The sequence below is a fragment of the Oncorhynchus mykiss genome, chromosome 6 (assembly GCF_057628025.1).
Source record: "Oncorhynchus mykiss isolate SJ-2025 chromosome 6, ASM5762802v1, whole genome shotgun sequence".
NCBI lineage: Eukaryota > Metazoa > Chordata > Actinopteri > Salmoniformes > Salmonidae > Oncorhynchus > Oncorhynchus mykiss.
The window spans coordinates 41,874,165-41,901,660 of NC_143027.1; the positions used below are offsets into that span (position 1 = coordinate 41,874,165).

General features: G+C 42.4%; 1 protein-coding gene and 1 long non-coding RNA gene across 3 annotated transcripts in view; one reads left to right on the forward strand and one right to left on the reverse strand.

Moving 5' to 3' along the window:
* ghra (growth hormone receptor a) overlaps positions 1–24,685 on the reverse strand; it is a 66,656-nt gene extending 41,971 nt beyond the window's left edge. Inside the window, exons 1-2 of one of the 2 annotated variants that reach the window (XM_021606524.3) lie at positions 24,333–24,685; positions 6,323–6,404 (exon numbers count right to left, since the gene is read on the reverse strand). In XM_021606524.3, coding sequence (XP_021462199.2) covers positions 6,323–6,389 — 67 coding nt within the window. In that variant the 5' untranslated portion in view covers positions 6,390–6,404; positions 24,333–24,685. The remainder of the gene's footprint in view (positions 1–6,322; positions 6,405–24,332) is intronic. The other variant, XM_090237952.1, reaches the window with a different exon arrangement.
* LOC118964869 (uncharacterized) lies at positions 5–7,133 on the forward strand. The gene is made up of 3 exons (XR_005052108.2): positions 5–395; positions 4,406–4,488; positions 6,267–7,133. It is a non-coding gene; the product is annotated as an uncharacterized LOC118964869 (long non-coding RNA).
* Positions 24,686–27,496: the final 2,811 nt, after the last annotated feature.

The window sequence follows — 27,496 nt, forward strand, 5'->3', positions numbered from 1 at the left end:
TGAGTAACAATCCAATTTTGGAACAGTGACACACAAAAAGAAGAAAAAAAAACACACTGGGGGTTCCATTAAAGGTATTTGGAACTGAGGCTTCATCTTTGTTTTAAAGTGAAAAGCTGAGGATGAGGTATGGGTTGTGTACGTAATATTTACATGTTTGTAAAGGAAACCTGAAATATGTCTCTGTGATGTACATACATCAGCAAGTTGAAGTTGAATAATAATATATGCCATAGGTCTATGTCCATAAGTTGGACAGGGTGAGGGGGCAGTGTTAGACGACAGCCTGTTTTCTGGACAGGAACGAAGCAGGCAGAGAAATAGAGAGAGCGAGAGAGATGAGACCCACTGAACACCAGATACACAGAAGGAGGAGAGTAAAACAGGTGTTAAAAGTAAGTGCCAACACACACGCACACTCCAACACATAAATTCACACGGCTTGCTTCGGGACATTGGAAATGTTGGAACTCGATACAAGACGTTTGTTACCAACCACTCTTAAAGGGACAATACTTAGTTGCTATATTGATTTTTGGACTTGTAAATTAATGATATGTACCTATTGATTCTTGAAGAATATAACTTATGCCTCGTGAGTTTAGTTAAACTGTGGCAGTTGCACCCTATCAGAACCCAAAATAAGTTTGTAAACAAAGTAAATGTAAATCACACAGTGTACAGCCTCAAAACATGATTAAAACTATAATGTTGATGTCATGGATGGTCAGTCCCTGCATTCATAGATATGCCTATGAATTTGAGTGGTTATATTTCTCCCGCACCATCCCTTTACAGAAACAGTGTCAGGGAGAATGATTTGTATTGTGTCAACTGCTGATTGCCACTTTAAACAGCTCACACACACAATGAATCTCTCTTGTTCCCAGTATGTCCATAAAAAAAAAAAAAACCTGTGTGCACAAAGAAAAGCTCTACAAAAACAACCAACAAACCTCTAAGAAGAAAAATAGAGTCCTCCATTGGTTCTCTGGGCATCCATCGAAGGTTGAAAATCAATCAAACTTGTCAATGTTTACACCGTGTCACTATGTTCACAAACTACTACAGTGCCTTGCGAAAGTATTCGGGCCCCTTGAACTTTGCGACCTTTTGCCACATTTCAGGCTTCAAACATAAAGATATAAAACTGTATTTTTTTGTGAAGAATCAACAACAAGTGGGACACAATCATGAAGTGGAACGACATTTATTGGATATTTCAAACTTTTTTAACAAATCAAAAACTGAAAAATTGGGCGTGCAAAATTATTCAGCCCCCTTAAGTTAATACTTTGTAGCGCCACCTTTTGCTGCGATTACAGCTGTAAGTCGCTTGGGGTATGTCTCTATTTTTTCCCATTCCTCCTTGCAAAACAGCTCGAGCTCAGTGAGGTTGGATGGAGAGCATTTGTGAACAGCAGTTTTCAGTTCTTTCCACATATTCTCGATTGGATTCAGGTCTGGACTTTGACTTGGCCATTCTAACACCTGGATATGTTTATTTTTGAACCATTCCATTGTAGATTTTGCTTTATGTTTTGGATCATTGTCTTGTTGGAAGACAAATCTCCGTCCCAGTCTCAGGTCTTTTGCAGACTCCATTCTTCCAGAATGGTCCTGTATTTGGCTCCATCCATCTTCCCATCAATTTTAACCATCTTCCCTGACCCTGCTGAAGAAAAGCAGGCCCAAACCATGATGCTGCCACCACCATGTTTGACAGTGGGGATGGTGTGTTCAGGGTGATGAGCTGTGTTGCTTTTACGCCAAACATAACGTTTTGCATTGTTGCCAAAAAGTTCAATTTTGGTTTCATCTGACCAGAGCACCTTCTTCCACATGTTTGGTGTGTCTCCCAGGTGGCTTGTGGCAAACTTTAAATGACAGTTTTTATGGATATCTTTAAGAAATGGCTTTCTTCTTGCCACTCTTCCATTAAGGCCAGATTTGTGCAATATACGACTGATTGTTGTTCTATGGACAGAGTCTCCCACCTCAGCTGTAGATCTCTGCAGTTCATCCAGAGTGATCATGGACCTCTTGGCTGCATCTCTGATCAGTCTTCTCCTTGTATGAGCTGAAAGTTTAGAGGGACGGACAGGTCTTAGTAGATTTGCAGTGGTCTGATACTCCTTCCATTTCAATATTATCGCTTGCACAGTGCTCCTTGGGATGTTTAAAGCTTGGGAAATCTTTTTGTATCCAAATCCGGCTTTAAACTTCTTCACAACAGTATCTCGGACCTGCCTGGTGTGTTCCTTGTTCTTCATGATGCTCTCTGCGCTTTTAACGGACCTCTGAGACTATCACAGTGCAGGTGCATTTATACGGAGACTTGATTACACACAGGTGGATTGTATTTATCATCATTAGTCATTTAGGTCAACATTGGATCATTCAGAGATCCTCACTGAACTTCTGGAGAGAGTTTGCTGCACTGAAAGTAAAGGGGCTAAATAATTTTGCACGCCCAATTTTTCAGTTTTTGATTTGTTAAAAAAGTTTGAAATATCCAATAAATGTTGTTCCACTTCATGATTGTGTCCCACTTGTTGTTGATTCTTCACAAAAAAATACAGTTTTATATCTTTATGTTTGAAGCCTGAAATGTGGCAAAAGGTTGCAAAGTTCAAGGGGGCCGAATACTTTCGCAAGGCACTGTACGTTCATCTCTATGACGGCTGCGTGGTCCCATGGTGTTTATACTTGTGTACTATGGTTTGTACAGACGAATGTGGTACCTTTAGGTGTTTGGAAAATGCTCCCAAGGATGAACCAGACTTGTGGAGGACAACCAGGTCTTGGCTGATTTCTTTTGATTTTCCCATGTCACTGAGTTTGAAGGTAGGCCTTGAAATACATCCACAGGTACACCTCCAATTGACACAAATTATGTCAATTAGCCTATCAGAAGCTTCTAAAGCCATGACATCATTTTCTGGAATTTTCCAAGCTGTTTAAAGGCACAGTCAATTTAGTGTAGGTAAACTTCTGACCCACTGGAATTGTGATACAGTTAATCACAAATGAAATAATCTGTCTGTAAACAATTGTTGGAAAAATGACTTGTGTCATGCACAAAGTAGATGTCCTAGCCGAATTGCCAAAACTAAAGTTTGTTAACAAGAAATTTGTGGAGTGGTTGAAAACAGACTCCATCCTAAGTGTATGTAAACTTCTGACTTCAACTGTACATAGCTAATACTTCTATGCAAGTTTGATTCAATTGAGCCATAGGACCATTATCCCCATTCTCATTTGAAATATGATAGCCGTAGTCTACCCGGGGTCGACTCACCGTCCCAGCCAGATTAGCCAAATTGAACAGGAATACCCTCACAACCACAGCACTTGCTGAGAGTAAATATAGATACGTTGGTTGGGTTACAGTTACCCCTCTCAACACAACCACACACACAGACACACAGAAACACACACATAAATGTGCACAGTGCTCTGACAGGCATACAGTACATACATGTACTCAACCAATATTATTGACTGACTGAGGTGGTTCTACCCTAAATGTCAGAGGTAACTCGTTTTTGTGTGGGGTTTTGGTCATGAGCCAACATAAAATATTTTCACAACAGTCTATGGATGAAGTGAAATTAGTTAAGGGTTAAGGTTGTTCAAACTGGGGAAAAAAAACTTGCCGATTAAACAGAAAGAACTTGAAGCTTAAGTTTAGGCATTAATTCCCACTAGTTAAGGTAAGGCTAAGGTTCAAAACAGAAACAATTTTAACGAGTGCCCAGCACTGCGATTGAACCTGCGATCCTCAGAGGTGAAGCGAGCAGTTTAAGCCCTTCCTATCCCCATCCACAACTCCCTAGCAAACCGCGAGCCAACTAGATGGAATTACAGTGCCAGAAAGTATTCATACCACTTGACTTATTCCATATTCTATTCTACAATACCCCATAATGACAAAGTGAAAACTTGTTTTGAGAAATGTTAGCAAATTTCTTGAAAATGAAATACCAAAATATATAATTTACTTAAGTATTTTGTCTCCCAGTGTCTGTTGGAAAGCAGACTGAACCAGGTTTTCCTCTAGGACTTTGCCTGTGCTTAGCTCCATTCTGTTTCTTTTTGATCCTGAGAAACTCCCCAATAACAGAAAAATAACAGTAGCGAGGCTATATACAGAAGTGAGAATATAAAAGTAGCGAGGCTACATACAGACATCGGTTAGTCGGGCTGATTGAGGTAGTATGTACATGTAGATATGGTTAAAGTGACTATGCATATATGATGAACAGAGATTAGCAGCAGCGTAAAAGAGGGGGGGGGGGGGGGGGGGGCACACAGTGCAAATAGTCTGGGTAGCCATTTGATTATCTGTTCAGGAATCTTATGGCTTGGGGGTAAAAACTGATGAAATGTATTTTTGTCCTAGACTTGGAAGCACACGTGCACGCGCACATCATCATCATCATCATCATGACTTCAGAAGGCTGCTGAAAGGAAAGACTGGGGTCTGTAAGTGTGTGTGTGTGTGTGTGTGTGTGTGTGTGTGTTTGCTCCCACTATCAGCAGCTGTTCTTTGTGTACAGATGTTTCACGGTTGTTGAGGAACACTGGCCAGTTTGCCATAGCACAGCCGTCGTTGGCAACCAATCAAACGAATACAGAACTCTGTGGTTCCCGGAGAATACTCAGCCCATGACAGCGTCCCAAATGACACCCTATTCCCCATAGGGCTCTGGTCAAAAGTATTGCACTACAGTATAGGGTATAAGTTGCCATTTGGTACACAGCCTCTGTTTGAGGACCCGTCGTTATCTAGATAGTATCAGTAGTTTTTGTAAACTGGAAGCGATAAAAGCAGTTACGGGGGGGCAGGTTAACGACAGACACTAGCATTCAACTATTTGTGCATCATTTTAGGTGCCCCCAGTTGCAAGGTGGTGCATATTCCTAACACTTCAGTAATGCATGTCAAGAACTCAAAACCAGAGAAAGCTCAGTAGTGACCATTTGAAAATTAGGAAAGAACAGTAGTAAGCACCAGACTTGTTATGATTCTCGTTGCGTAGCCAATAAGCTAACTTTTCAAATGTTCTACATGTTTTGTCACCTGCCTGAAGCGTATCCATACCCGCATCTAACTTTCTAAAAGTCCAGAAACCAAGTGAGGCTTAGTTTCATCCCATAGTCTACACCCATGTACTAGTGTGAGAGGAGAGAGATTCCTGTGTGAGATCCCTCTCCTCTCTCCTTCCAAAGACAGGTGGCCAACAGAGACTCATAACTTGGGCTCTGGGTAGAGGAGGAGAAAAGGAGGAGAATAGGAGAAAAGGCAGAGGAGAGAATTGAGGACTCCCTATGGAAGTGAGTCCTGTTAAACCACTACCAGACAGGCACAGAGAGAGACATTCTAGATCACTCAGATTGACCCCACCATTGTGCGAGGGAACAGTTTCTACAAACTGGCCAAGAGCTGTTCACTTTAACCCACTTCCAATGGACAGAGTCCATTTGAGCAGAAGCCAGTGCGTCGCACTACTGCGGGTCCAGCTCTCTCGGTTACTCCATAAGCTGAACTCAGAGACTGGGAGCATAGTTTAACAAACAATGTGGTAACAAAATATGGCCAATTGGACATTCCTGAAATATGGTCCCTGAGATTGCACCATTCAGGAGACACACACGGCATTTACATTTATTATACCAAAACAATTGCGGTTCCCCTCTTTTCACACATTATTTATTTTGTTTAAATTGGTTTTACATATTTTTTGTCCTAGAGTAGCAGTGGTTATTAAACATATATTTAATGCATGTCTTCCCGGGCTGTATGGGGGGGGGGGGTCAACATGTAGCCCATCATGTCCCTCTGTCCGTCCGTCCGTCTGTGTGTCTGTCTGTCCCTGTCACAGCCCAGTCCACCTTCACTACTGATCCGATGCGGTTTGACTGGCTAGAAAAGAAAAGGCTGCTGTTTGCTCAACCACCCACCTTTTCCAATGTTTGCAAATGCAGGGCTCTGCAACTGATGTCTGACATAACATTTGATAACAAGTGTCAATGCCATGTACTATGCAATATTGAATGAAACAAGAAAGGACATTGATTCACGTGTTGCAGATTTCAAACAAAAAGAGAGCAACAGATCTAATTGAGAAACATTGGTATTGTGTTATACTGTGTATGAGATGACTGTGAGAGCTGAATGTCAGTAACAGTGAGATACAATATGAGTGTCATATGTTTTATCACATCACTCTCTCTCTCTCTCTCTCTCTCTCTCTCTACAGTGGTAACAATGACATGAGACAAACATGAGTGTGTGAGGCGAGTAGTAGCAGCCTACCTGATGATGTCACAGCAGACAGCCAACCCAGGGAGGGGAAGAGGAGGAGAAAAGATGGAGATGCCATGACGGTGGGGCTTCACTTTAGTGGAGAGAGAGGGGGGGGGGGAGAGAAGGATAATCGTCATCGATGACATATCCTTGTAAAATATTAAGCCAAACTCTACCCAGTGCTCTCTCTCTCACTTTCCCTCCCCATCTCTCTCTCTCCCCCTTCTCTGCCCTGTTAGCACAAACTGTGACTGCCATGTATTTTCAGCTGGCCAATGTGAAACCTATCCCCAGACAACACATAATTAACCTACAATAAGCTACTGAGACGCTTCACACTACTGTGCATAAGATATGTCAGACCATGTGTTTGTGTAGTGTGTGTGTCCTTAATATCAGAGGTATAACTTGCGTGCATATGGAATGGTTCTCTCTCAGGCTATATGCATTGATTGTACAGACGCAAGATCTTCATTTGAGACAGTCTGCTACAGCAGGAAAATAATCCTGTAGCAACAGGAAATGTGAATTATGTGGATTATAATTCATGGAAATGTATGGGGTTGATACATTTTTCATTAGGGAAAATTAAGTCTGACATTTTAAAGTGGAAATTACAAACATTAGAAGCCTTTTTAAACCTTGAATATACGACAAGTTGGCATTTCCTGCTGTTGAGGAAAATTCTCAGCCATAAAAGAATGATCATATTTAGAGCCTTCTGAACAGAACCACTATTGTTTTCATTACGTTTCACTGTTCCGACCAGCATAATAAAGTTCTGAACCGCTTAGAACCAAAACAAAAGTACCAGTTTACATCGTTGACTTTCTGTTCCTTTTTTTGACCTGTGAAATCGACATCGTTTTTACATTTAGATCATTAAATTACTCAACCAATCAGTGGGGATAGAGCAGCTTGCTACGGACCGGGTAAGCTTGTTTACAAGTGTACTATAGGGCGCAAGCTGCGACAGAAATGTTGCGGGTGGGGAGAGAGAGAAAGAGAGGGGTGGACATGGAGGAGGGTTGCCTTGAAGTGCTGGGCATCATGATATGGCGAGCATTATAATGCATTTAGGATATTAGGAGTAGGCCTATCATTACTTCACTGAATTGCATAGCTAATTATAACTAGCAGCTAAGATACCTACTGAGGAGCTGTTAATATGGAGGAACTTTGAACATGAGTTGCCTCAACGCCCTGGACAAGAGCAAGCTAACAAGCTTGTGTGTGGGGCATCGGTACCAGAATTCAAAACAAGTCTAACCTTTTGGTAGATAATAAATACATCTGGCCCCTCTTTGGACACTGTGTTAACAAACCTCCAAACGAGATTCAACGCCATACATCTGTGGCCTCCAACTGCTTTTAAAATGCTAGTAAAACAAAATGTATGCTCTTCAACCGATCGTGCCCGGTTCTGACTTAGAATATGTGGACAACTACAAATACCTAGGTTTCTGGCTAGACTGTAAACTCTCCTTTCAGACTCACTTTAAGCATCTCCAATCCAAAGTTAAATCGAAAATTGGCTTCCTATTTTGCAACAGAGGTCCTCGCTACATATTCGTCGCCAAACCCACTGGCTCGAGGTCATCTATAAGTCTTTGCTAGGTAAAGCTCTGCCTTATCTCAGCTCACTGGTCACCATTGCAACACCCACCTGTAGCACGCGCTCCAGCAGGTATATTTCATTGGTCATCCCCAAAGCAAACACCTCCTTTGGCCGCCTTTCCTTACAGTTCTCTGCTTCCAATGACTGAAACGAATTGCAAAAATCACTGAAGTTGGAGACTTATAGCTCCCTCACTAACTTTAAGCGTCAGCTGTCAGAGCAGCTTACAGATCGCTGCAGCTGTACACAGCACATCTGTAAATAGCCCATCCAACCAACCACCTACCTCATCCACATATTTGTTTTTCTGCTCTTTTGCACACCAGTATTTCTACTTGCACATCCTCGTCTGCACATATATCACTCCAGTGTCAATTGCTAAATTGCTTCGCCACTATTGGTCTATTCATTGCCTTACCTCCTTACTTTATTTGCACACACAGTATACAGATTTTTCTATTGTGTTATTGACTGTACTATTGTTTATCCCATGTGTAACACAGTGTTGTTTTTGTCACACTGCTTTGCTTTATCTTGACCAGGTCGCAGTTGTAAATGTGAACTTGTTCTCAACTGGCCTACCTGTTAAACATAACTATAGCATCCTAAAACTAGCCTAGGAAACATGCTGGCAGGCACTTTCTATTCTGGTTAGAGACAGTTTGCGCTGTTCTGTGAAGGGATTTGTATACAGCGTTGTATGAGATCTTCAGTTTCTTGGCAATTTCTCGCATTTCTCAGAACAAGAATAGACTGACGAGTTTCAGGTCTTTGTTTCTGGACATTTTGAGCCTATAATGGAACCCACAAATGCAGATGCTCCAGATACTCAACTAGTCTAAAGAAGGCCAGTTTTATTTCTTCTTTAATCATGACAACAGTTTTCAGCTGTGCTAACAATTGCAAAAGGGTTTTCTAATGATCAATTAACCTTTTCAAATTAAAAACTTGGATTAGCTAGCACAATGTGCCATTGGAACACAGGAGTGATGGTTGCTGATAATGAGCCTCTGTACGCCTATGTAGATATTCCAATAAAAACGAATTAATCGTTTCCAGCTACAATAGTAAATTACAACATTAACAATGTCTACACTGCATTTCTGATCAATTTAATGTTATTTTAATGGACAAAAAAAGTGACCCCAAACTTTAGTGTGTATATATATAGAAATATAATATAATACATATAAAAAAGTGTACTGTTAGATAGAGGCGTGTGACCAGAAAGCTAGCTACAGTTTGTTTTCTTCCTGTATTGAGCACAGATCATCCCGTCTTCAATTTTATCAGTTATTTACGTATAAAAAATACCTAAAGTTGTATTACAAAAGTAGTTTGAAATGTTTTGCAAAGTTTACAGGTAATTTTTGAGATATTTTGTAGTCATGTTGCGCAAGTTGGAACCGGTGTTTATCTAGATCAAACGCGCCAAATAAATGGACATTTTGGATATATATCGACGAAATTAATCAAACAAAAGGACCATTTGTGATGTTTATGGGACATATTGGAGTGCCAACAAAAGAAGCTCGTCAAAGGCATGAATTATATTTTTATTTCTGTGTTTTGTGTCGCGCCTGCAGGGTTGAAATATGGTTTCTCTCTGTCAACGGAGGTGCTATCCTCAGATAATAGCATCGTTTGCTTTCGCCGAAAAGCCTTTTTGAAATCTGACATGTTGGCTGGATTCACAACAAGTGTAGCTTTAATTTGCTATCTTGCATGTGTGATTTAATGAAAGTTAGATTTTTATAGTAATTTATTTGAATTTGGCGCTCTGCATTTTCCCTGGCTTATGGCCGCACATGTACTACTCCAAGTGGAAGTTGCAGCAAAGATGCACAGGACTCCGTGACCCTGACCCTATTGCACATTTTGTAGGCCTAAGCATGGCTCTCCAGATGCTGTTGGGGAGTAGCAGTGGATAGTATTTTCAGAGAGGAAAAAAAAAAACGTTTGTCTGTAGGGGGGAATCGAACTCACACATTCGCCAAATCTAAAAGATTAGAAGCCTAGCACACTGGCAGTGTAACGGCTCTCGTTGGTAGAAGGAAGAGTGGACCAAAGCGCAGCGTGTAAAGTGTTCATGATACTTTTATTTAAAAATAATAATAATAACAACAAAAGTGAAAACGAAAGCACACAGTTCTGTCAGGTACGGACACTAAACAGAAAACAAGATCCCACAACACCCAAAAGGAAAATGACAACTTATATGTGATCCCCAATCAGAGACAACGATCGACAGCTGCCTCTGATTGGGAACCACACACGGCCAAAAACAAAGAAATAGAAAACAGACTTTCCCACCCGAGTCACACCCTGACCTAACCAAACAGAGAATTAAAAGGATCTCTAAGGTCAGGGCGTGACAGGCAGCTTCCACCACCTACAAGCAACGCTAAATAAGGGGGGGAAAGTGGTTAGTGATGTTATTAAATACACAAATGTAATTATTGACTTCGCGCGAAAGAATCACACTTTAGCTGCATTGTTATAATGATCGTCACATATGCGTTATTCGACTCTGCGAGGAGCAGCAATGGAATGTTTTTTTTTTCATGAAGCTCCCGCCGAACAGTTATTGTGCTGACGTTGCTTCCTGAGGCAGTTTGGAACTCAGTAGTGAGTGTCGCAACCGAGTAGAGACGTTTTTTTACACACTACGTGCTTCAGCACTCGGCGGTCTCGGTCTGTGAGCTTGTGTGGCCTACCACTTCGCAGCTGAACCGTTGTTGCTCCTAGAAGTTTCCACTTCACAATAACAGCACTTACAGTTGACAGGGGCCGCTCTAGCAGGGCAGAGATTTGACGGAGCCACGTTGAAAGTCACTGAGCTCTTCAGTATGGGCCATTCTACTGCCAATGTTTGGCTATGGAGATTGCATGGCGGTGTGCTGTCAGCAACGGGTGTGGCTAAAATAGCCAAATCCACTCATTTGAAGGGGTGTCCACATACACTACATGGCCAAAACTATCTCCTTCCTCGCATTCGCCTTTATGCTGACACTAGCAGAGGTAGTCTTTGCATTCATGTAAGTAATATGTTTTTGAAATTCATATTTGGCCTTAGTCAACCATTTAGACTGGCGCATCTTTCTTATCATTAGCTAGTTCCAGGCCAAATATTCCTTACCGAGCAGTCTATCGGTATAGCATGTTTCACAAAGGATGCTGGCTGTATGAGTTGAGGATGAGGGCTGCAGGAGAAAGATGAGGAAGTTCAATGGCCATTGACTTCAAATTACTTATTGGTAGGAGGTGAGGGATTGGCACAATTGCAGTTCTTGGGCCTCCTGGGTGGCGCAGTGGTTAAGGGCGCTGTACTGCAGCGCCAGCTGTGCCATTAGAGTCCCTGGGTTCGCGCCCAGGCTCTGTCGTAACCGGCCGCGACCGGGAGGTCCGTGGGGCGACGCACAATTGGCCTAGCGTCGCCCGGGTTAGGGAGGGCTTGGTCGGTAGGGGTGTCCTTGTCTCATCGCGCACCAGCGACTCCTGTGGCAGACTGGGCGCAGTGTACGCTAACCAAGGTGCACGGTGTTTCCTCCGGCGCATTGGCTTCCGGGTTGGATGTGCGCTGTGTTAAGAAGCAGTGCGGCTTGGTTGGGTTGTGTATCGGAGGACGCATGACTTTCAACCTTTGTCTCTCCCGAGCCCGTATGGGAGTTGTAGCGATGAGACAAGATAGTAGCTACTACAACAATTGGATACCACGAAATTGGGGAGAAAAAGGGGTAAAATTAAAATAAATAAAAAAAACAATTGCAGTTCTTTACAGAAACCCTAACATCAAGCAAACTTTCACTTTGTTTAACGTAGCATGCGAAGAAAACCTGATGGAGTCTGCAAAAGACTAGGACGGAGATTTGTCTTCCAACAAGACAATGATCCAAAACATAAAGCAAAATCTACAATGGAATGGTTCAAAAATAAACATATGTGTTAGAATGGCCAAGTCAAAGTCCAGACCTGAATCCAATCGAGAATCTGTGGAAAGAACTGAAAACTGCTGTTCACAAATGCTCTCCATCCAACTGAGCTCGAGCTGTTTTGCAAGGAGGAATGGGAAAAAATGTCAGTCTCTCGATGTGCAAAACTGATAGAGACATACCCCAAGCGACTTACAGCAAAAGGTGGCGCTACAAAGTATTAACTTAAGGGGGCTGAATAATTTTGCACGCCCAATTTTTAAGTTTTTGATTTGTTAAAAAAGTTTGAAATATCCAATAAATGTCGTTCCACGTCCCACTTGTTGTTGATTCTTCACAAAAAAATACAGTTTTATATCTTTATGTTTGAAGCCTGAAATGTGGCAAAAGGTCGCAAAGTTCAAGGGGGCCGAATACTTTCGCAAGGCACTGTATAAGGTTGATCAAGGTTGATTTTGTAGGGTATTCGGCTTCCACGGCTCATGACATGCAAACACCGGCCAGTCAGACAACGACAAAAGGAAGGCGGAGATGCATCCAACAAGCCCAAACACCTTCCAGCCACCAGCGTAGAAAAAAGGTAAACATTCCACTCTGCATTTTCCCCAGTTTCTTACGTAGACTGGTGACCTGCTTGATCAAGGGAGCCACTTCAATCGTATAATCCTCTGGAAGCAAACAATTGCCACATTGGAACTCCAAATGATCCAGCTTGCCCCAAAACAAAGCGTAGTAGATACAGCTCCTACAGTGCTGGATCCATTCCTTCACTTCTCCAGACAAAATGGGCTCCACTTCAAAACTAGTTAGCTAACTGATTGGCTAGCCGATAATGTCAACTCATCCTCCTGTTGAGCCTCAGTCTTCTTGGATGTGCGCACAATCTTCCTAAAATAAACTGTCTACTTGGTCGCTAATCAGAACACTGACCTAGTAATAGTCCCATATATAAGTCCTTTAACCTCTCTGAGCACGGAACCCGGTAGCGGGCTGAAATTCCACAACATATGGTGATCGCTACATAAATAATCATATTAAACATTCATGGAAATCCAAGTGTCTCACATGTATCGAAAGCCTAGAATCTTGCTAATCCAACTGCGTTGTCAGATTTAAAAAAGGATTTACTGCGAATGAATACGATGCGATTATCTGAGGATAGAGCCCCATAAAAAAACAACTATTTCAACCAGCACAGGCGTAACAAAATCACAAACTGCATTAAAATAAATTGTTTACCTTTGACGATCTTCATCTGTTTGCAATCCCAATGCTCATTGTTACACAATGAATGATCTTTTGTTTGATAAAATCAGTTTTTATAACCTAACACAACATTTTGTGAACCGCTTGTGTTGTGAATTCCGTCTCATTCCATTTTCGATGACACATTCCAGGTAAATACCAACACAAAACATGACTTTTCCAGTCATGTTTGGTTTCATTGCAATCAACTGGTTTGTTTGTAACACAACCAAACCTGATGGGCCATTTCGCGGGACGAATTGACTGAAAGAAACCGATTTGAAGACAACAAGTAATGACATCACTGTGCACCAACGATATGATCACTGTTTCGTTGATTGACTGTATTTTAACCCAATGACCACTGATCGTCTTGAAATCTAGCTGGGTAGATAGCCAATGAGCTGAGGTAAACGGCAATATGCAATGGTTATGTGTTGGAAGACCCAACCCATATAGTAAACTCCGGAGTAAAGAGAGTCATTTGCTATTGAAGTTTTATACCGGAAGGAGCTACGCATATTACGCACAGCATTGTTTTGGTAAATGTGCAGATTCAGCTGTTTATATATCAATCAGTATGGCGACTAAGTCAGGGAAAGCTAAATCTAAGTCTAGATATACAGATGTACACACAATTTTAGAAGAAATTGATCGGAAAAGTGAGGCAGAGATTGTTGTAGGACGATTAATTTAGCGATTCCCAAGTGGAGGAATATTTTTTGAACGGAGAGGAGATCGTTTTGGACTGGTAAATTCTTCTCATGCTATAGCCCTTGTTTGAAATTAATAATATGAAATATTATTTGTGATTTTTTTATATTTTAGAAGCAAGGTTTCCCATTCAAAATTAAAGTGGAAAACCACACTACAGGCTGATCCAACTTTGATGTAATGTCCTTAAAACAAGTCAAAATTAGGCTCAGTAGTGTGTGGCCTCCACGTGCCTGTATGACCTCCCTACAACGCCTGGGCATGCTCCTGATGAGGTGGCGGATGGTCTCCTGAGGGATCTCCTCCCAGACCTGGACTAAAGCATCCGCCAACTCCTGGACAGTCTGTGGTGCAAGACATGATGTCCCAGATGTGCTCAATTGGATTAAGGTCTGGGGAACGGGCGTGCCAGTCCATAACATCAATGCCTTCCTCTTGCAGGAACTATTGACACACTCCAGCCACATTAGGTCTAGCATTGTCTTGCATTAGGAGGAACCCAGGGCCAACCGCACCAGCATATGGTCTCACAAGGGGTCTGAGGATCTCATCTCGGTACCTAATGGCAGTCAAGCTACCTCTGGCCCCCCAAAGAAATGCCACCCCACACCATGACTGACCCACCGCCAAACCGGTCATGCTGGAGGATGTTGCAGGCAGCAGAACATTCTCCACGGCGTCTCCAGACTCTGTCACGTCTGTCACATGTGCTCAGTGTGAACCTGCTTTCATCTGTGAAGAGCACAGGGTGCCAGTGGCGAATTTTCCGATCTTGGTGTTCTCTGGCATAGCCAAACGTCCTGCACGGTGTTGGGCTGTAAGTACAACCCCCACCTGTGGACGTCGGGCCCTCTACCACCCTCATGGAGTCTCTTTCTGACCGTTTGAGCAGACACATGCACATTTGTGGCCTGCTGGAGGTCATTTTGCAGGGCTCTGGCAGTGCCCCTCCTGCTCCTCCTTGCACAAAGGAGGAGGTAGCGGTCCTGCTGCTGGGTTGTTGCCCTCCTATGGCCTCCTCCACGTCTCCTGAGGTACTGGCCTGTCTCCTGGTAGAGCCTCCATGCTCTGGACACTACGCTGAAAGACACAGCAAACCTTCTTGCCACAGCTCGCATTGATGTGCCATCCTGGATGAGCTGCACTACCTGAGCCACTTGTGTGGGTTGTAGACTCCGTCTCATGCTACCAATAGAGTGAAAGCACCGCCAGCATTCAAAAGTGACCAAAACATCAGCCAGGAAGCATAGGAACTGAGAAGTGGTCTGTGGTTACCACCTGCAGAACCACTCCTTTATTGGGGGTGTCTTGCTAATTGCCTATAATTTCCACCTGTTGTCTATTCCATTTGCACAACAGCATGTGAAATGTATTGTCAATCAGTGTTGCTTCCTAAGTGGACAGTTTGATTTCACAGAAGTGTGATTGACTTGGAGTTACATTGTGTTGTTTAAGTGTTCCTTTATTTTTTGGAGCAGTGTATTATAACAGGGTCTTTTTCGAGCAGGGCCAATAATTCTCCACACCGAAGATGTATATGGCAGCTATTTTAGCGTGTCATATAGGAATTTATGGTTCCACTCCAGTGGCTCATCCCATGGCTGTGCGGTTTTTAAAAAGGTGTCTAAGACCGGTTTTTAAGCCTTTTGCGCCCACTTGGGATTTGGATTTGGATGTGCTGTGTGAGGGCTCCTTTGAACCGATGGAGCCTGTGCATCTGAAGATCCCCTCCTACAAGACCACCATGCTCATGGCTTTGGCCTCGGCTAAACGCGTTGGAGATCTCCACGCGTTATTCGTTCATCCCTCCTGTATGACGTTTGCACTTGGCGACTCTAAAGTGACGTTGCATCCTAATGCGTCCTTCAACCCTAAAGGTTGTGACTATGTCCTACAGGTCTCCAGCTTTTGAGCTTTTCGTCCTCCACCAATGGCTTCTGAGGAGCTGTGGTGGTTACATGTCCGGTGTGCAGTAGGAGCGTTACACATGTACATTGAGCGGACTAGGGGTGTCTGTTTGTGTGACCAATTTGTCTGTTGACCTGGTGCAATTTCATGGTTCCTTTGACTCCAGCGAGTTTGTTTTGCACAGCTTCCTCGTACTTAGTGACATCTGCAAACGAAAAGAACTTGATAATCGATCCACTCTTCAAGTATTTCGAAGAGCTCCCTGGGAGTCTCCCTGGTTTGTCTGCACAATGTTTCACAGCCCCACCCACACCATCTGTTGCCCCCTTCCCATTGGCCTTTTCAGAAAAGTTCCAGGTGATTTGTTTGAATCCAAAAATATATGGCAGTGTGCTGAGTAGGTACACGTTCTTCTTGTTTCTGTATTGACGGGTGACCATCGCTCATTATGTGGAGTGTCATGATTTGTGGATTCTTGTTCTTGACATCTCTTAGGACTGGCTCCAGGTGAGCCCAGACTGCTATCTCATAATGTCTAAGGGAGTCAGATATGGTGGCATAGGACTGGCTTCCCTCTGATGTTTATGCAACACTTGCATGGATTGTAGCCTGCTGTCTACTCCCCCCAAAGTGGAACACCTGGATTTCTGTGGCCAATTAGCAACTGAGTCAGCAGTGTCCTGACGATACAGGCATTTAATGATAGAGGCATCTACAAATTGACCCTCAATTAAGAAACAGAAACAAAATGTTATTTATATTTTCAGTACAAAACTGACATAAAACACCCGTATCCTACAAAAACGTGTGTTTTTTACTTACAAGGCGATAATATGATGTATTTGTGTGTAAAAATAATAATAATAAATATTATTTGTAACTTAAATTTGTACATAATGTTTCTGCCACCGTCTCTGATTACCAAAAAGAGCTTCTAGATAACAGGACAGCGATTACTCACCTCGCACTGGAAGAAGATTTTTTCTTTAACAAGTCAGATTTACTTCAGACATCCGACAAGGACCCCATCATTCGCAGGAGAAAGAGACAGATATCGCTGTCATAGGTCGGGGTGCCTTGTAAAGATCCGACGGCGAGTGAGTAATCTGCCTTTACCATCGGTCCTATTAGCCAACGTACAATCATTGGATAATAAAATAGACTACGATCACGTATATCCTACCAGCGGGACATTAACTGTAATATCTTATGTTTCACAGAGTCATGGCTGTATGAATAACATACAGCTGGCGGGTTTTACGCTGTATCGGCAGGATAGAACAGCCACCTCTGGTAAGACAAGGGGTGACGGTCTATGTATATTTGTAAACAACAGCTGGTGCACGAAATCTAATTGTAAGAAGTCACTAAGTTTTGATCACCTGAGGTAGAGAATCAACTGATAAGCTGTAGACCACACTATTTACCAAGAGAGTTTTCATCTATATTCTTCGAAGCTGTCTATTTACCACCACAAACCAATGCTGGCACTAAGACCACACTCAATGAACTGTATACGACCATAAGCAAACAGGAAAACGCTCAGCCAGAGGCCGGGGACTTAAATGCAGGGAAACTTACGTACATACCCTAACCAGAAGCCATGGGGATTACAGTCAACATCCGCACTGACCTAAAGGGTAGAGCTGCCATTTCAAGGAGCGGGCTCTAACCCGGAAGCTTATTAGAAATCCCGGTATGCCCTGTGACGAACCATCAAACAGGCAAAGCGCCAATATAGGACAAAGATTGAATCGTACTACACCGGCTCCAACGCTTGTCGGATGTCGCAGGGCTTGCAAACTATTACAGACTACAGAGGGAAGCAAAGCCGCAAGCTGCCCAGTGACACGAACTTACCAGACGAGCTAAATTACTTCTATGCTCACTTCGAGGCAAGCAACACTGAAACATGCATAAGAGCATCAGCTGTTCCGGACGACTGTGTGATCACACTCTCCGTAGCCGATGTGAGTAAGACCTTTAAACGGGTCAACATTCAAAAGGCCATAGGGCCATACGGATTACCAGGATGTGTACTCCGATCATGTGCTGACCAACTGGCAATTGTCTTCAGTGATATTTTCAACCTGTCCCTAACTGAGTCTGTAATATCAACATGTTTCAAGCAGACCACCATAGTCCCTGTGCCCAAGAACACTAAGGTAACCTACCTAAATGACTACCGACCCGTAGCACTCGTGTCTGTAGCCATGAAGTGCTTTGAAAGGCTGGTCAAGGCTCACATCAACACCATTATCCCAGAAACACTAGACCAACTCCAATTTGCATACATCCCCAACAAATCCGCAGATGATGCAATCTCTATTGCACTCCACACTTCCCTTTCCCACCTGGACAAAAGGAACACCTATGTGAGAATGCTATTAATTGACTACAGCTCAGCATTAAACACTATAATGCCCTCAAAGCTCATCACTAAGCTAAGGACCCTGGTGACTAAACACCTCCCTCTGCAACTGGATCCTGGACTTCCTGTCGGGCCCCAGGTAGTAAGGGTGGGTAACATCACATCCGCCACACTGATCCTCAACACGGGGGCCCCTCAGGGGTGTTTGCTCAGTTCCCTCCTGTACTCCTTTTTCACTCATGACTGCATGGCCAGGCACGACTCCAACACCATCATTAACTTTGCAGATGACAACAGTGGAAGGCCTGATCACTGACCATGATGAGACAGCTTATAGGGAGGAGGTCAGAGACCTGGCTGTGTGGTGTCAGGATAACAACCTCTACCTCAACGTGACAAAGACAAAGAGATGATTGTGGACTACAGGAAAAGGAGGGCCGAGCACACTTCCATTCTCATCGACGGGGCTGTAGTGGAGCAGGTTGAGAGCCAACAAACTATCATGGTCCAAACAGACCAAGACAATCGTGAAGAGGGCACGACAAAGCCTATTCCCTCTCAGGAGACTGAAAATATTTTGCACGGTCGTTAGATCCTCATAAAGTTCTACAGCTGCACCATCGAGAGCATCCTGACTGGTTGCATCACTGCCTGGTATGGCAAATGCTCGGCCTCTGACCGCAAGGAACTACAGAGGGTAGTGCGTATGGCCTGGGGCCAAGCTTCCTGCTATCCAGGTCCTATACACCAGGCGGTGTCAGAGGAAGGCCCTAAAAATTGTCAAAGACTCCAACCACCCTAGTCATAGATGGTTCTCTCTGCTACTGTATGGCAAGCGGTACCGGAGCACCAGGTCTAAGTCCAAAAGGCTTCTTAACAGCTTCTACCCACAAGCCATAAGACTCCTGAACAGGTAACCAAAAGGTTACCCAGACTATTTGCATTGACACCCCCCCCCCCCCCCCCCCATTTTACGCTGCTGCTACTCCCTGTTTATTATCTATACATAGTCACCAACTCTACATTATACCTCAATTACCTTGACTAACCGGTGCCCCCAAACATTGACTCTGTATAGGTACCCCCTGTATATAGCCACGTTACTGTTATTTTACTGCTGCTCTTTAATTATTTGTTACTTTTATTTTTTATTTATCACTTAACACTTATTTTTCGTAAAACTGCATTGTTGGTAAAGAGCTTGTAAGTAAGCATTTCACTGTAAGTTCTACACCTGTGTATTCAGAGCATGTGACAATTAAAATTTGATTTGATCATATTGACATCATTCAGTACAACAGTTTAGTCATATGGTGAATTTCTGGTGACTCCGAATGATCATTTTGGTTACACCATATGACTTTCCTCACCTAAACATGTTTTAGAGGCAACTGCTTATGCACCCACGTGAACACTTGACTTTGGCATCACGTATGTATCTAAATTAAATAAGCTTTTCAGATAATTCATCATTTGTATTGGTTTGTAGTGGTCGCACCGAATTATCAGATTTTTGGGGTAAAACTTGACAGGGAGTGAAAATGTAAACTTATCAAACATTTACGAGAGACTTGCTTACCTTTATTCTTAGCCAAAGGGTTTCTCACAGGCATCTTAATGATGTCACATCCTGTCACGTGAGTACCATAATGTGATTTGATCCAAAATTGTGACTTTGCCGGTCGCACTGAACGATAGTTATGATGGCTATTTAAAGTAGTTAAAAACCATTCTGCCTAACCTGTCTTACCATACATACTTACGTCATTGACCCAAATGTCTGCAATCCAGAATTCGATCCTTTGTTTTTTTTTTACGTTCATACTCGCATCTAAAACACATCACTATAACTTCTCACTGCTCTTAGCATTGTATTACTGAAAGAACATTAGATGTCGCTTTTACATTAATATTGTAGGCTGGTTAGGCCTAACTCATTTGTATTGGAGCAAGACAAGGCCCAGCAAGACAGCAGTATGTAATACAATGCAATAAAATCAGAGTGCTATACATTTAATGTAACACCCACATAAAATATTGAACCTTTTATTTACCTAGGTTGACAGTAATTGGCCAGCCAAATGAGTATTACAGTCTCTGTAATAATAATAATAATATAAATACATACTTTTTTTGCCACACTTTCTCCTCTCCTGACTGCATGTGCTGCCATAGATATAGAATGAATAGAACAGGCATCCCTATTCAAGTCAATGATGGCATAATGGGTGGACTGGTGGCCATTGTTGTGTACCCATAGGCGCAAAGCAGGAAGTGTACCCATCAATATGTGCTGTGATTTGTTGATTCGACACAACTGACATTACAAAAAAATACTTTCCAATACATGAGTCACATCAGTTAACATCATTTGATTGAACATTCTACATTACCATGGAAATGATTGCAACGCAGCCATTAAGGCAGCCATTAAGAGTGTACTTGTGAGTTTACCAGTTGAATTGCTAGGGTTAGTGGTTCCAAGCCCATTTCATTCCATGTCTATGTGTGCTGCTGCTGCACCTTGCTTGTTTCAGCAAGAAGGCAACAAAGTTTCATCATGTTGTTAAGAGTCAATGTCACTGCAGAAAAGGACTAAACCGCAAGAATGGCCGGTTTCAGTCAGGTGTTTGTCCCCCCCCCTCCCCTCATAAAGTGGTTACCATGGTTATTTTACACTAACTGTGCCAGCCATACATAAAATTAGATTTTCTGCTTTTTTCTCACCTTTCTTTAAACATCTGTAAAAGGCGTTGTTTGGGTAGAGATCTAACCAATCCGCATTTCAAGTATTTATAAATGTAGTGACATAAATTAAAAGCCCTTGTCACCCCACTCTGTACCCAGAGGACCACTCAGACTGACAGACAGGGGGACTCGTGTTAATGTAACATAAAACAGAGAACCCTCCTCTCAATCTTTACTGCTGTTCCCACAAACACTGGGATTGACAGGCCCATCATTGCAGCCTGAGATTGGAGTGTGTGTGTATGTGTTTGTGTGTTCATTTAAGGGTTTTTAGAGAGCTGGACTTGTAGAAGGTAGATTTAATGGTCTATGTGGGTGGACGTACACTACAAATAGAGCTGATGGAACTGGTCTCTTTTAAAAAGCCGTCTGTCCTCATTTATAAAACTCTGTTTTTAGCCACATGCAGTACATTACGTATGGCAGATAACCTGCACGCCCATCCATTACAGAGACAGACAGTGGAAGTGGCCTCTGAAGTCCAATGCTATTCACTATACTAATTTCTAAAAAGGTCCCTATTGCTGTCCTCTGCACTGAGCACTCAGACGTAGTTACAAAATGGGGAAACAAAGTTTGAGGTCTGTAAAGCCTATGCTATAATTCTATTCAGCTCATTTCTGCTCAACCCGTACCCGATTCTGAATGGTGAATGACCATGTACTAGACCGGGGGTAGTCAAGAACTATTTGAGAAGGTACGGTCCCAGAAACTCCCTAGGTGGCAAAGGCCTGAATAGATACTGTCATTTATCGGCGTGGTAACCAAACCCCATCTCGCAACCCATGCGATCCCAAACTGTTCAAACAGTAACCAACCCCCATCTCGCAACCCATGCGATACCAAACTGTTCAAACAGTTCACACCCTTCTTGATGGCGGAGAGAAATATTTTCAGTTTTAAAGCTCCTTTCCTGCAATTCTACACATTTTGCCATGCATTATGTGTGTTCATATGATACCAGGGGTCGAAGCCCAACTCAGCCCCCCCCCCCCCCCCCCAAAAAAAAAAAAACGTGGCCCGTATTGACCCCGTTCTGGGTCCGGATCCAGGACGTGGTCCGCCTGTTGAGTATGGGGGCACTAGACCTCCACTCCATAGATTAACAACAGAGAGATAATGGAAGCCCTCTCTTATCAGCTCTCCAAACAACTATTTTTAAAACAGATGCATTTTTTTCACTCCAATATTGTGTTATTTTTTTCCTGATAAAGAGAGGCTAATTAAAAATAAATATGGTTAACAATTTACAGTATCACTCAGCCAGTGGTCTCACTTTTCTTGGTCATGCAACAATGTACACACGTACGCACACCACACACAATTCCTTCACCTTATCATGACCACCTGGAAATGATGTGAGATGTGGTATTGGTTTCCATTGCAAGAGTCTCCCCAATGGATATTACCCCCATGGCTGAGGCAGGGGTGTATGTGTAGTGGCATCTGCGTGTAGGCTAGGAATAGGGCTGGGCGATATATATCGTATTTGAAGATTTATGGATCCACATACTGGTATGGATTTTTACATGAAGATCTATAACAATATTTTGATATAGTGCTAAGTAAATGAAAAGTGGTACAAATTGGACTACTTCACAGTCAGTTTTGTCCTAGTTTGGTTGAGCAATCAGAATGAAGAAAGACCATTAAAACCATTTTGATTTTTTTTGCTGCTCATGCACTAGTACTCCTAAAAACAGTTTCTAACTTTTATCATTCTGAAACATGAAATACCATGAAATACCGCTATACCGTCCAAAATGTGAAAACATATTGAGATATGATATTTTGGCCATATCGCGCAGCCTAACATGCTAGGCCTAACATGCTGCCCAGACCACCCGCGTTGCATATGCAAGCGGTGCAAAATAAATGTACACATACATGTTATTATTCAATCATTTCATCCAAACTGCTTGAACACACATCAACGGGAGCCTGCGTAGCCAGGCCATAAAATAGAACTTAGTTCTATTTGACACTTGACGTGTTGCAAGTCCCACCTCTACCATCTACTCATTGGTTTTTACGAACAGATACACATGTAGGGGGTTGAAAGATGAACGAGCTCCACACTCCAGTTGGTGGCGGTAATGCATCTTAAAGTTGGTTGCCAACCTCCATATAAAATCAGAAGAAGAAGAATTGAGGAGAGATTAATCATAGACAACTAACTCAAAACTAACTATGACTCATAAATGGGTAAAAATTTGAAAAAAGATCCAGCAAAGAAAATTACCATATGCATTTCAGGTAAATTAGCAACCCAATGTTTATCTCCCAGGACAAATTAGCTAGTAACAGCAAGATTGCTAAATGTCCATGAATGTGTCCAATGTGTTTCAAACTCTCCCCTATTTAATATAGTTGGTTCATCAGGTACATCTGCCCAACAAGACGGGAATCAAAATGATTTAGACATGATGTTACGCCAACATTCCATTCTCAACTATTGAGGAATAGATAAAATAGACCATGGATCACATTCCTACGGTAGATGCACCCACAACATTGCACCTCAAGTTTGATCAATAAAGAACATAGAATATTGTATACTTTCATAACTGCCATTGCATAGCTTGTAGCCTGTTTAATGTAAACCCCTAATAAAAACATGTGTTAAATGCATGAAGTATCCTATGGCATGCATTGTCTTTTTTTTTGTGATATGATACTATTTTTTATATTATTATTTTTTATTCCTGGACATTCATCATATTTCCCATGCAAAAACCTAGCCTTTGAGTGACCAAAAAATAATTATGGTTTTACAACAACAAAAAATATGACATGGTTTGTTTACGCCCTGCGTGCAATAGGTCACTCCATGCATTTGGAATTGTAATGCAATAGGTCAGTGCCATTCTTCATATTTGGATTTTGTGTCGTTGCCATTTTAGACTAGGCTATCATCTACAAACTGTCAACAGGGGTCGGTCTCGGAGCCCTGTGAAATCATTAGGGAATGGAGAATCTTTAACTATTGAAGCAAGAATGGTACAGCATAATGATGGATTAAAGCGTGTTTAAATAGTGAATTCCAGAGGCGTGACCTTCTTGTTAAAACTACTGAACTTCTTATGGAAACCGAAACACTCTAACCACCTTCATCTGCATCTTCCATGCAAATAAATACCAAACGCTAACATCGCAGAAACGTGCACCACACACATGTGCCTCATAATCGCTTAGGGCAGATCAGTCAAAATAATGAAAATAACTCGTTTCCTTTATATTTTCCGCAAAAAAGAAAAACAGCTTTAATCAATAATATGGAACAATAAAATGGAATTGTACACCCTTACAATACATGTAGCAACACGATGGTTGATGTTGAACAGCGACTCATCAAAACTTTTTGCTAGTCCCAGTCTGCGAGATTCATCCCGCGAAAAGCATTGAGAAAACATCTCAAATTAAATTCATTTTTATAATAGGCAGACAATTGCTAGCATAATTGTATTATATACACACACTCACCTAATACTATGTTGTCAGCTGGAAAAATGCGTGAGTGGTGTCGACTTCTTACGATTTGTTCATCTGACAGAACCAGGACAGACACAACTGGTACGCCTTTTAACTCCACGATGTAGCCTAACCCCCTCAACGGACAATGTAGCCTTAATAAAGAAACCAATCTAATGTTAACATTACCATACTTCAAGCTATGAGTGATCACTACTAACAGCTATTATTTTTTGATTGATTCCTCTATACGACCAAATTGACACTATCGCTATATGATTTCGTCTGGGATGAAGACAAGTACGACAGGGATTCATAGAGGTACAGTGAGTGCTCCTTTTACAGCTCCGGGCTCTCTCAACAGTAAAGCGTGAGAATAAGCGCCCCCGTCCGGAAAATGTTCACGAAATTTCTCCGCGAAATCAAGAGGGTGAAATACATTTTAAATCGTCAGAATTTCTAGAGATAAGCTAACCCTTTAACCTAACTCCTAAACTTAACCCTAACCCTTATCCTAGCTAATGTTAGCCACCTAGCTAGAATTACTAAACATAAAGAAAGTTTTGCAAATTCGTATCAAATTGTACATTTAGCAAATTCGTAAATATACTACGAATTGTAATTTTTAACATATCATACGACATGGGTGATGGACATCTACAAATTAATACAGAATAATACGAAATGCTCTGAGTATAGCTGCAGGCCTTACACAGATTCAGATTTCATTCACAACATGCCTTATGAACTAACACTGAGACTTGATTCTGTCTGAAATTATACCTTAAGTCTGTAGCTTGACAGCACTATTACCTATTTCTATCATCCTTCAATAACTGTTTGAATAAATCAGGATGTTCACTGGCATCAAACACAATGTTTTTGGATCACTAGAAAGAAAAGAGATGGATATATTCCCGTAGGGGAATTCATGGGACATCACAACATTACAAACTACTGGAGTCTATGGAGTCAGACTACTAGAAGAGATGAACAACATCTTTTATATTCAAACTACAGAAGGACTTGAAAGATAAATATACCACTAAATATACCAAATACATTTACATATTCAATTTATTTAACAAAATAAACTATGACAAATAACATAATTACAGCAACACAATGAACACATCACTACACGTCACAGGAACTGAATGGCTAATGAGAGTGGATTATGGTTGTACACTCTTAGGGAAAAAGGTGCTAAGTAGAACATACTTCTGCTTGTCCACATAGGGGAACCACATTTGGTGCTAGGTAGAAACCTTTGCAGATGGTTCTACCTACAATATACAACTATAAGATCAGTCAATCACTGTGTTTGTGTGTGTCTGTGTGTTTGTGTGTGTGTCAAATCAAATTGTATTGGTCACATACACGTGTTTAGCAGATGTTATTGCAGGTGTAGCGAAATTCTTGTGTTTCTAGCTCCGACAGTGCATATCTAACAAGTGATATCTAACAATTTCACAGCATGTACCCCATACACACAAATCTAAGTAAAGGACTGTAATTAAGAACATATAAATATATGGATGAGCAATGTCAGAGTAGTATAGACTAAGATACAGTAGAATAGTATAGAATACAGTATATAGATATGAGATGAGTAATGCAAGATATGTAAACATTATCAAAGTGACTAATGTTCCATTTATTAAAGTGGCCAGTGATTTCAAGTCTATGTATATAGGCAGCAGCCTCTATGTGCTAGTGATGGCTATTTAACAGTCTGATGGCGTTGAGATAGAAGCTGTTTTTCAGTCTCTCTATCCCAGATTTGATGGACGTGTACTGACCTCGCCTTCTGGATGATAGAGGGGTGAACAGGCAGTGGCTCGGGTGGTTGTTGTCCTTGACAATCTTTTTGGCCTTCCTGTGATATCGGGTGCTGTAGGTAGTTTGCCCCCGGTGATGCGTTGGGCAGAACACACCACCCTCGGGAGAGCCCTGTGGTTGCGGGCGGTGCAGTTGCCGTACCAAGCAGTGATACAGCCCGATAGGATGCTCTCAATTGTGCACCTGTAAAAGTTTGTGAGTGTTTTAGGTGCAAAGACACATTTCTTCAGTCCCCTGAGGTTGAAGAGGCACTGTTGCGCCACACACCACACTGTCTGTGTGGGTGGAACATTTAAGTTTGTCAGTAATATGTACGCTGAGGAACTTGAAGCTTTCCATCTACTCCACTGCGATCCTGTCGATGTGGATAGGGGGGTGCTCCCTCTGCTGTTTCCTGAAGTCCACGATCATCATCTTTGCTTTGTTGACGTTGAGTGAGAGGTTATTTTCCTGGCACCACCCTCCCAGAGCCTTCACCTCCTCCATTTAGGCTGTCTCTTCATTGCTGGTAATCAAGCTTACTACTGTTGTGTCGTCTGCAAACTTGATGATTGAGTTGGAGGCGTGCTTGGCCACGCCGTCATGGGTGAACAGGGAGCACAGGAGGGGGCTGAGAACGCACCCTTGTGGTGCCCCAGTGTTGAGGATCAGTGAAGTGGAGGTGTTGTTTCCTACCTTCACCACCTGGGGGTGGCCCATCAGAAAGTCCAGGACCCAGGGCCTCAAGCTTAATGATGAGCTTGGATGGTACTATGGTTTTGAATGCTGAGCTGTAGTCAATGAACAGCATTCTTACATAGGAATTCCTCTTATTAAACCTTTAAAAGACCATCGTTGTTCGCTTTATCCTTGGATCCCATAGAAGTTTGCTGACGCCACAACAGTGGTAGGCCTGGTCACCGGCAACGACGAGACAGCCTATAGGGAGGAGGTCAGAGACCTGGCCGGGTGGTGCCAGAATAACAACCTATCCCTCAACGTAACCAAGACTAAGGAGATGATTGTGGACTGCAGGAAAAGGAGCACCGAGCACGTCCCCATTCTCATCGACGGGGCTGTAGTGGAGCAGGTTGAGAGCTTCAAATTCCTTGGTCATCAACAAACTAGATTGGTACAAACACACCAAGACAGTCGTGAAGAGGGCACGACAAAGCCTATTCCCCCTCAGGAAACTAAAATGATTCGGCATGAGTCCTGAGATCCTCAAAAGGTTCTACAGCTGCAACATCGAGAGCATCCTGACCGGTTGCATCACTGCCTGGTACGGCAATTTCTCGGCCTCCGACCGCAAGGCACTTCAGAGGATAGTGCATATGGCCCAGTACATCACTGGG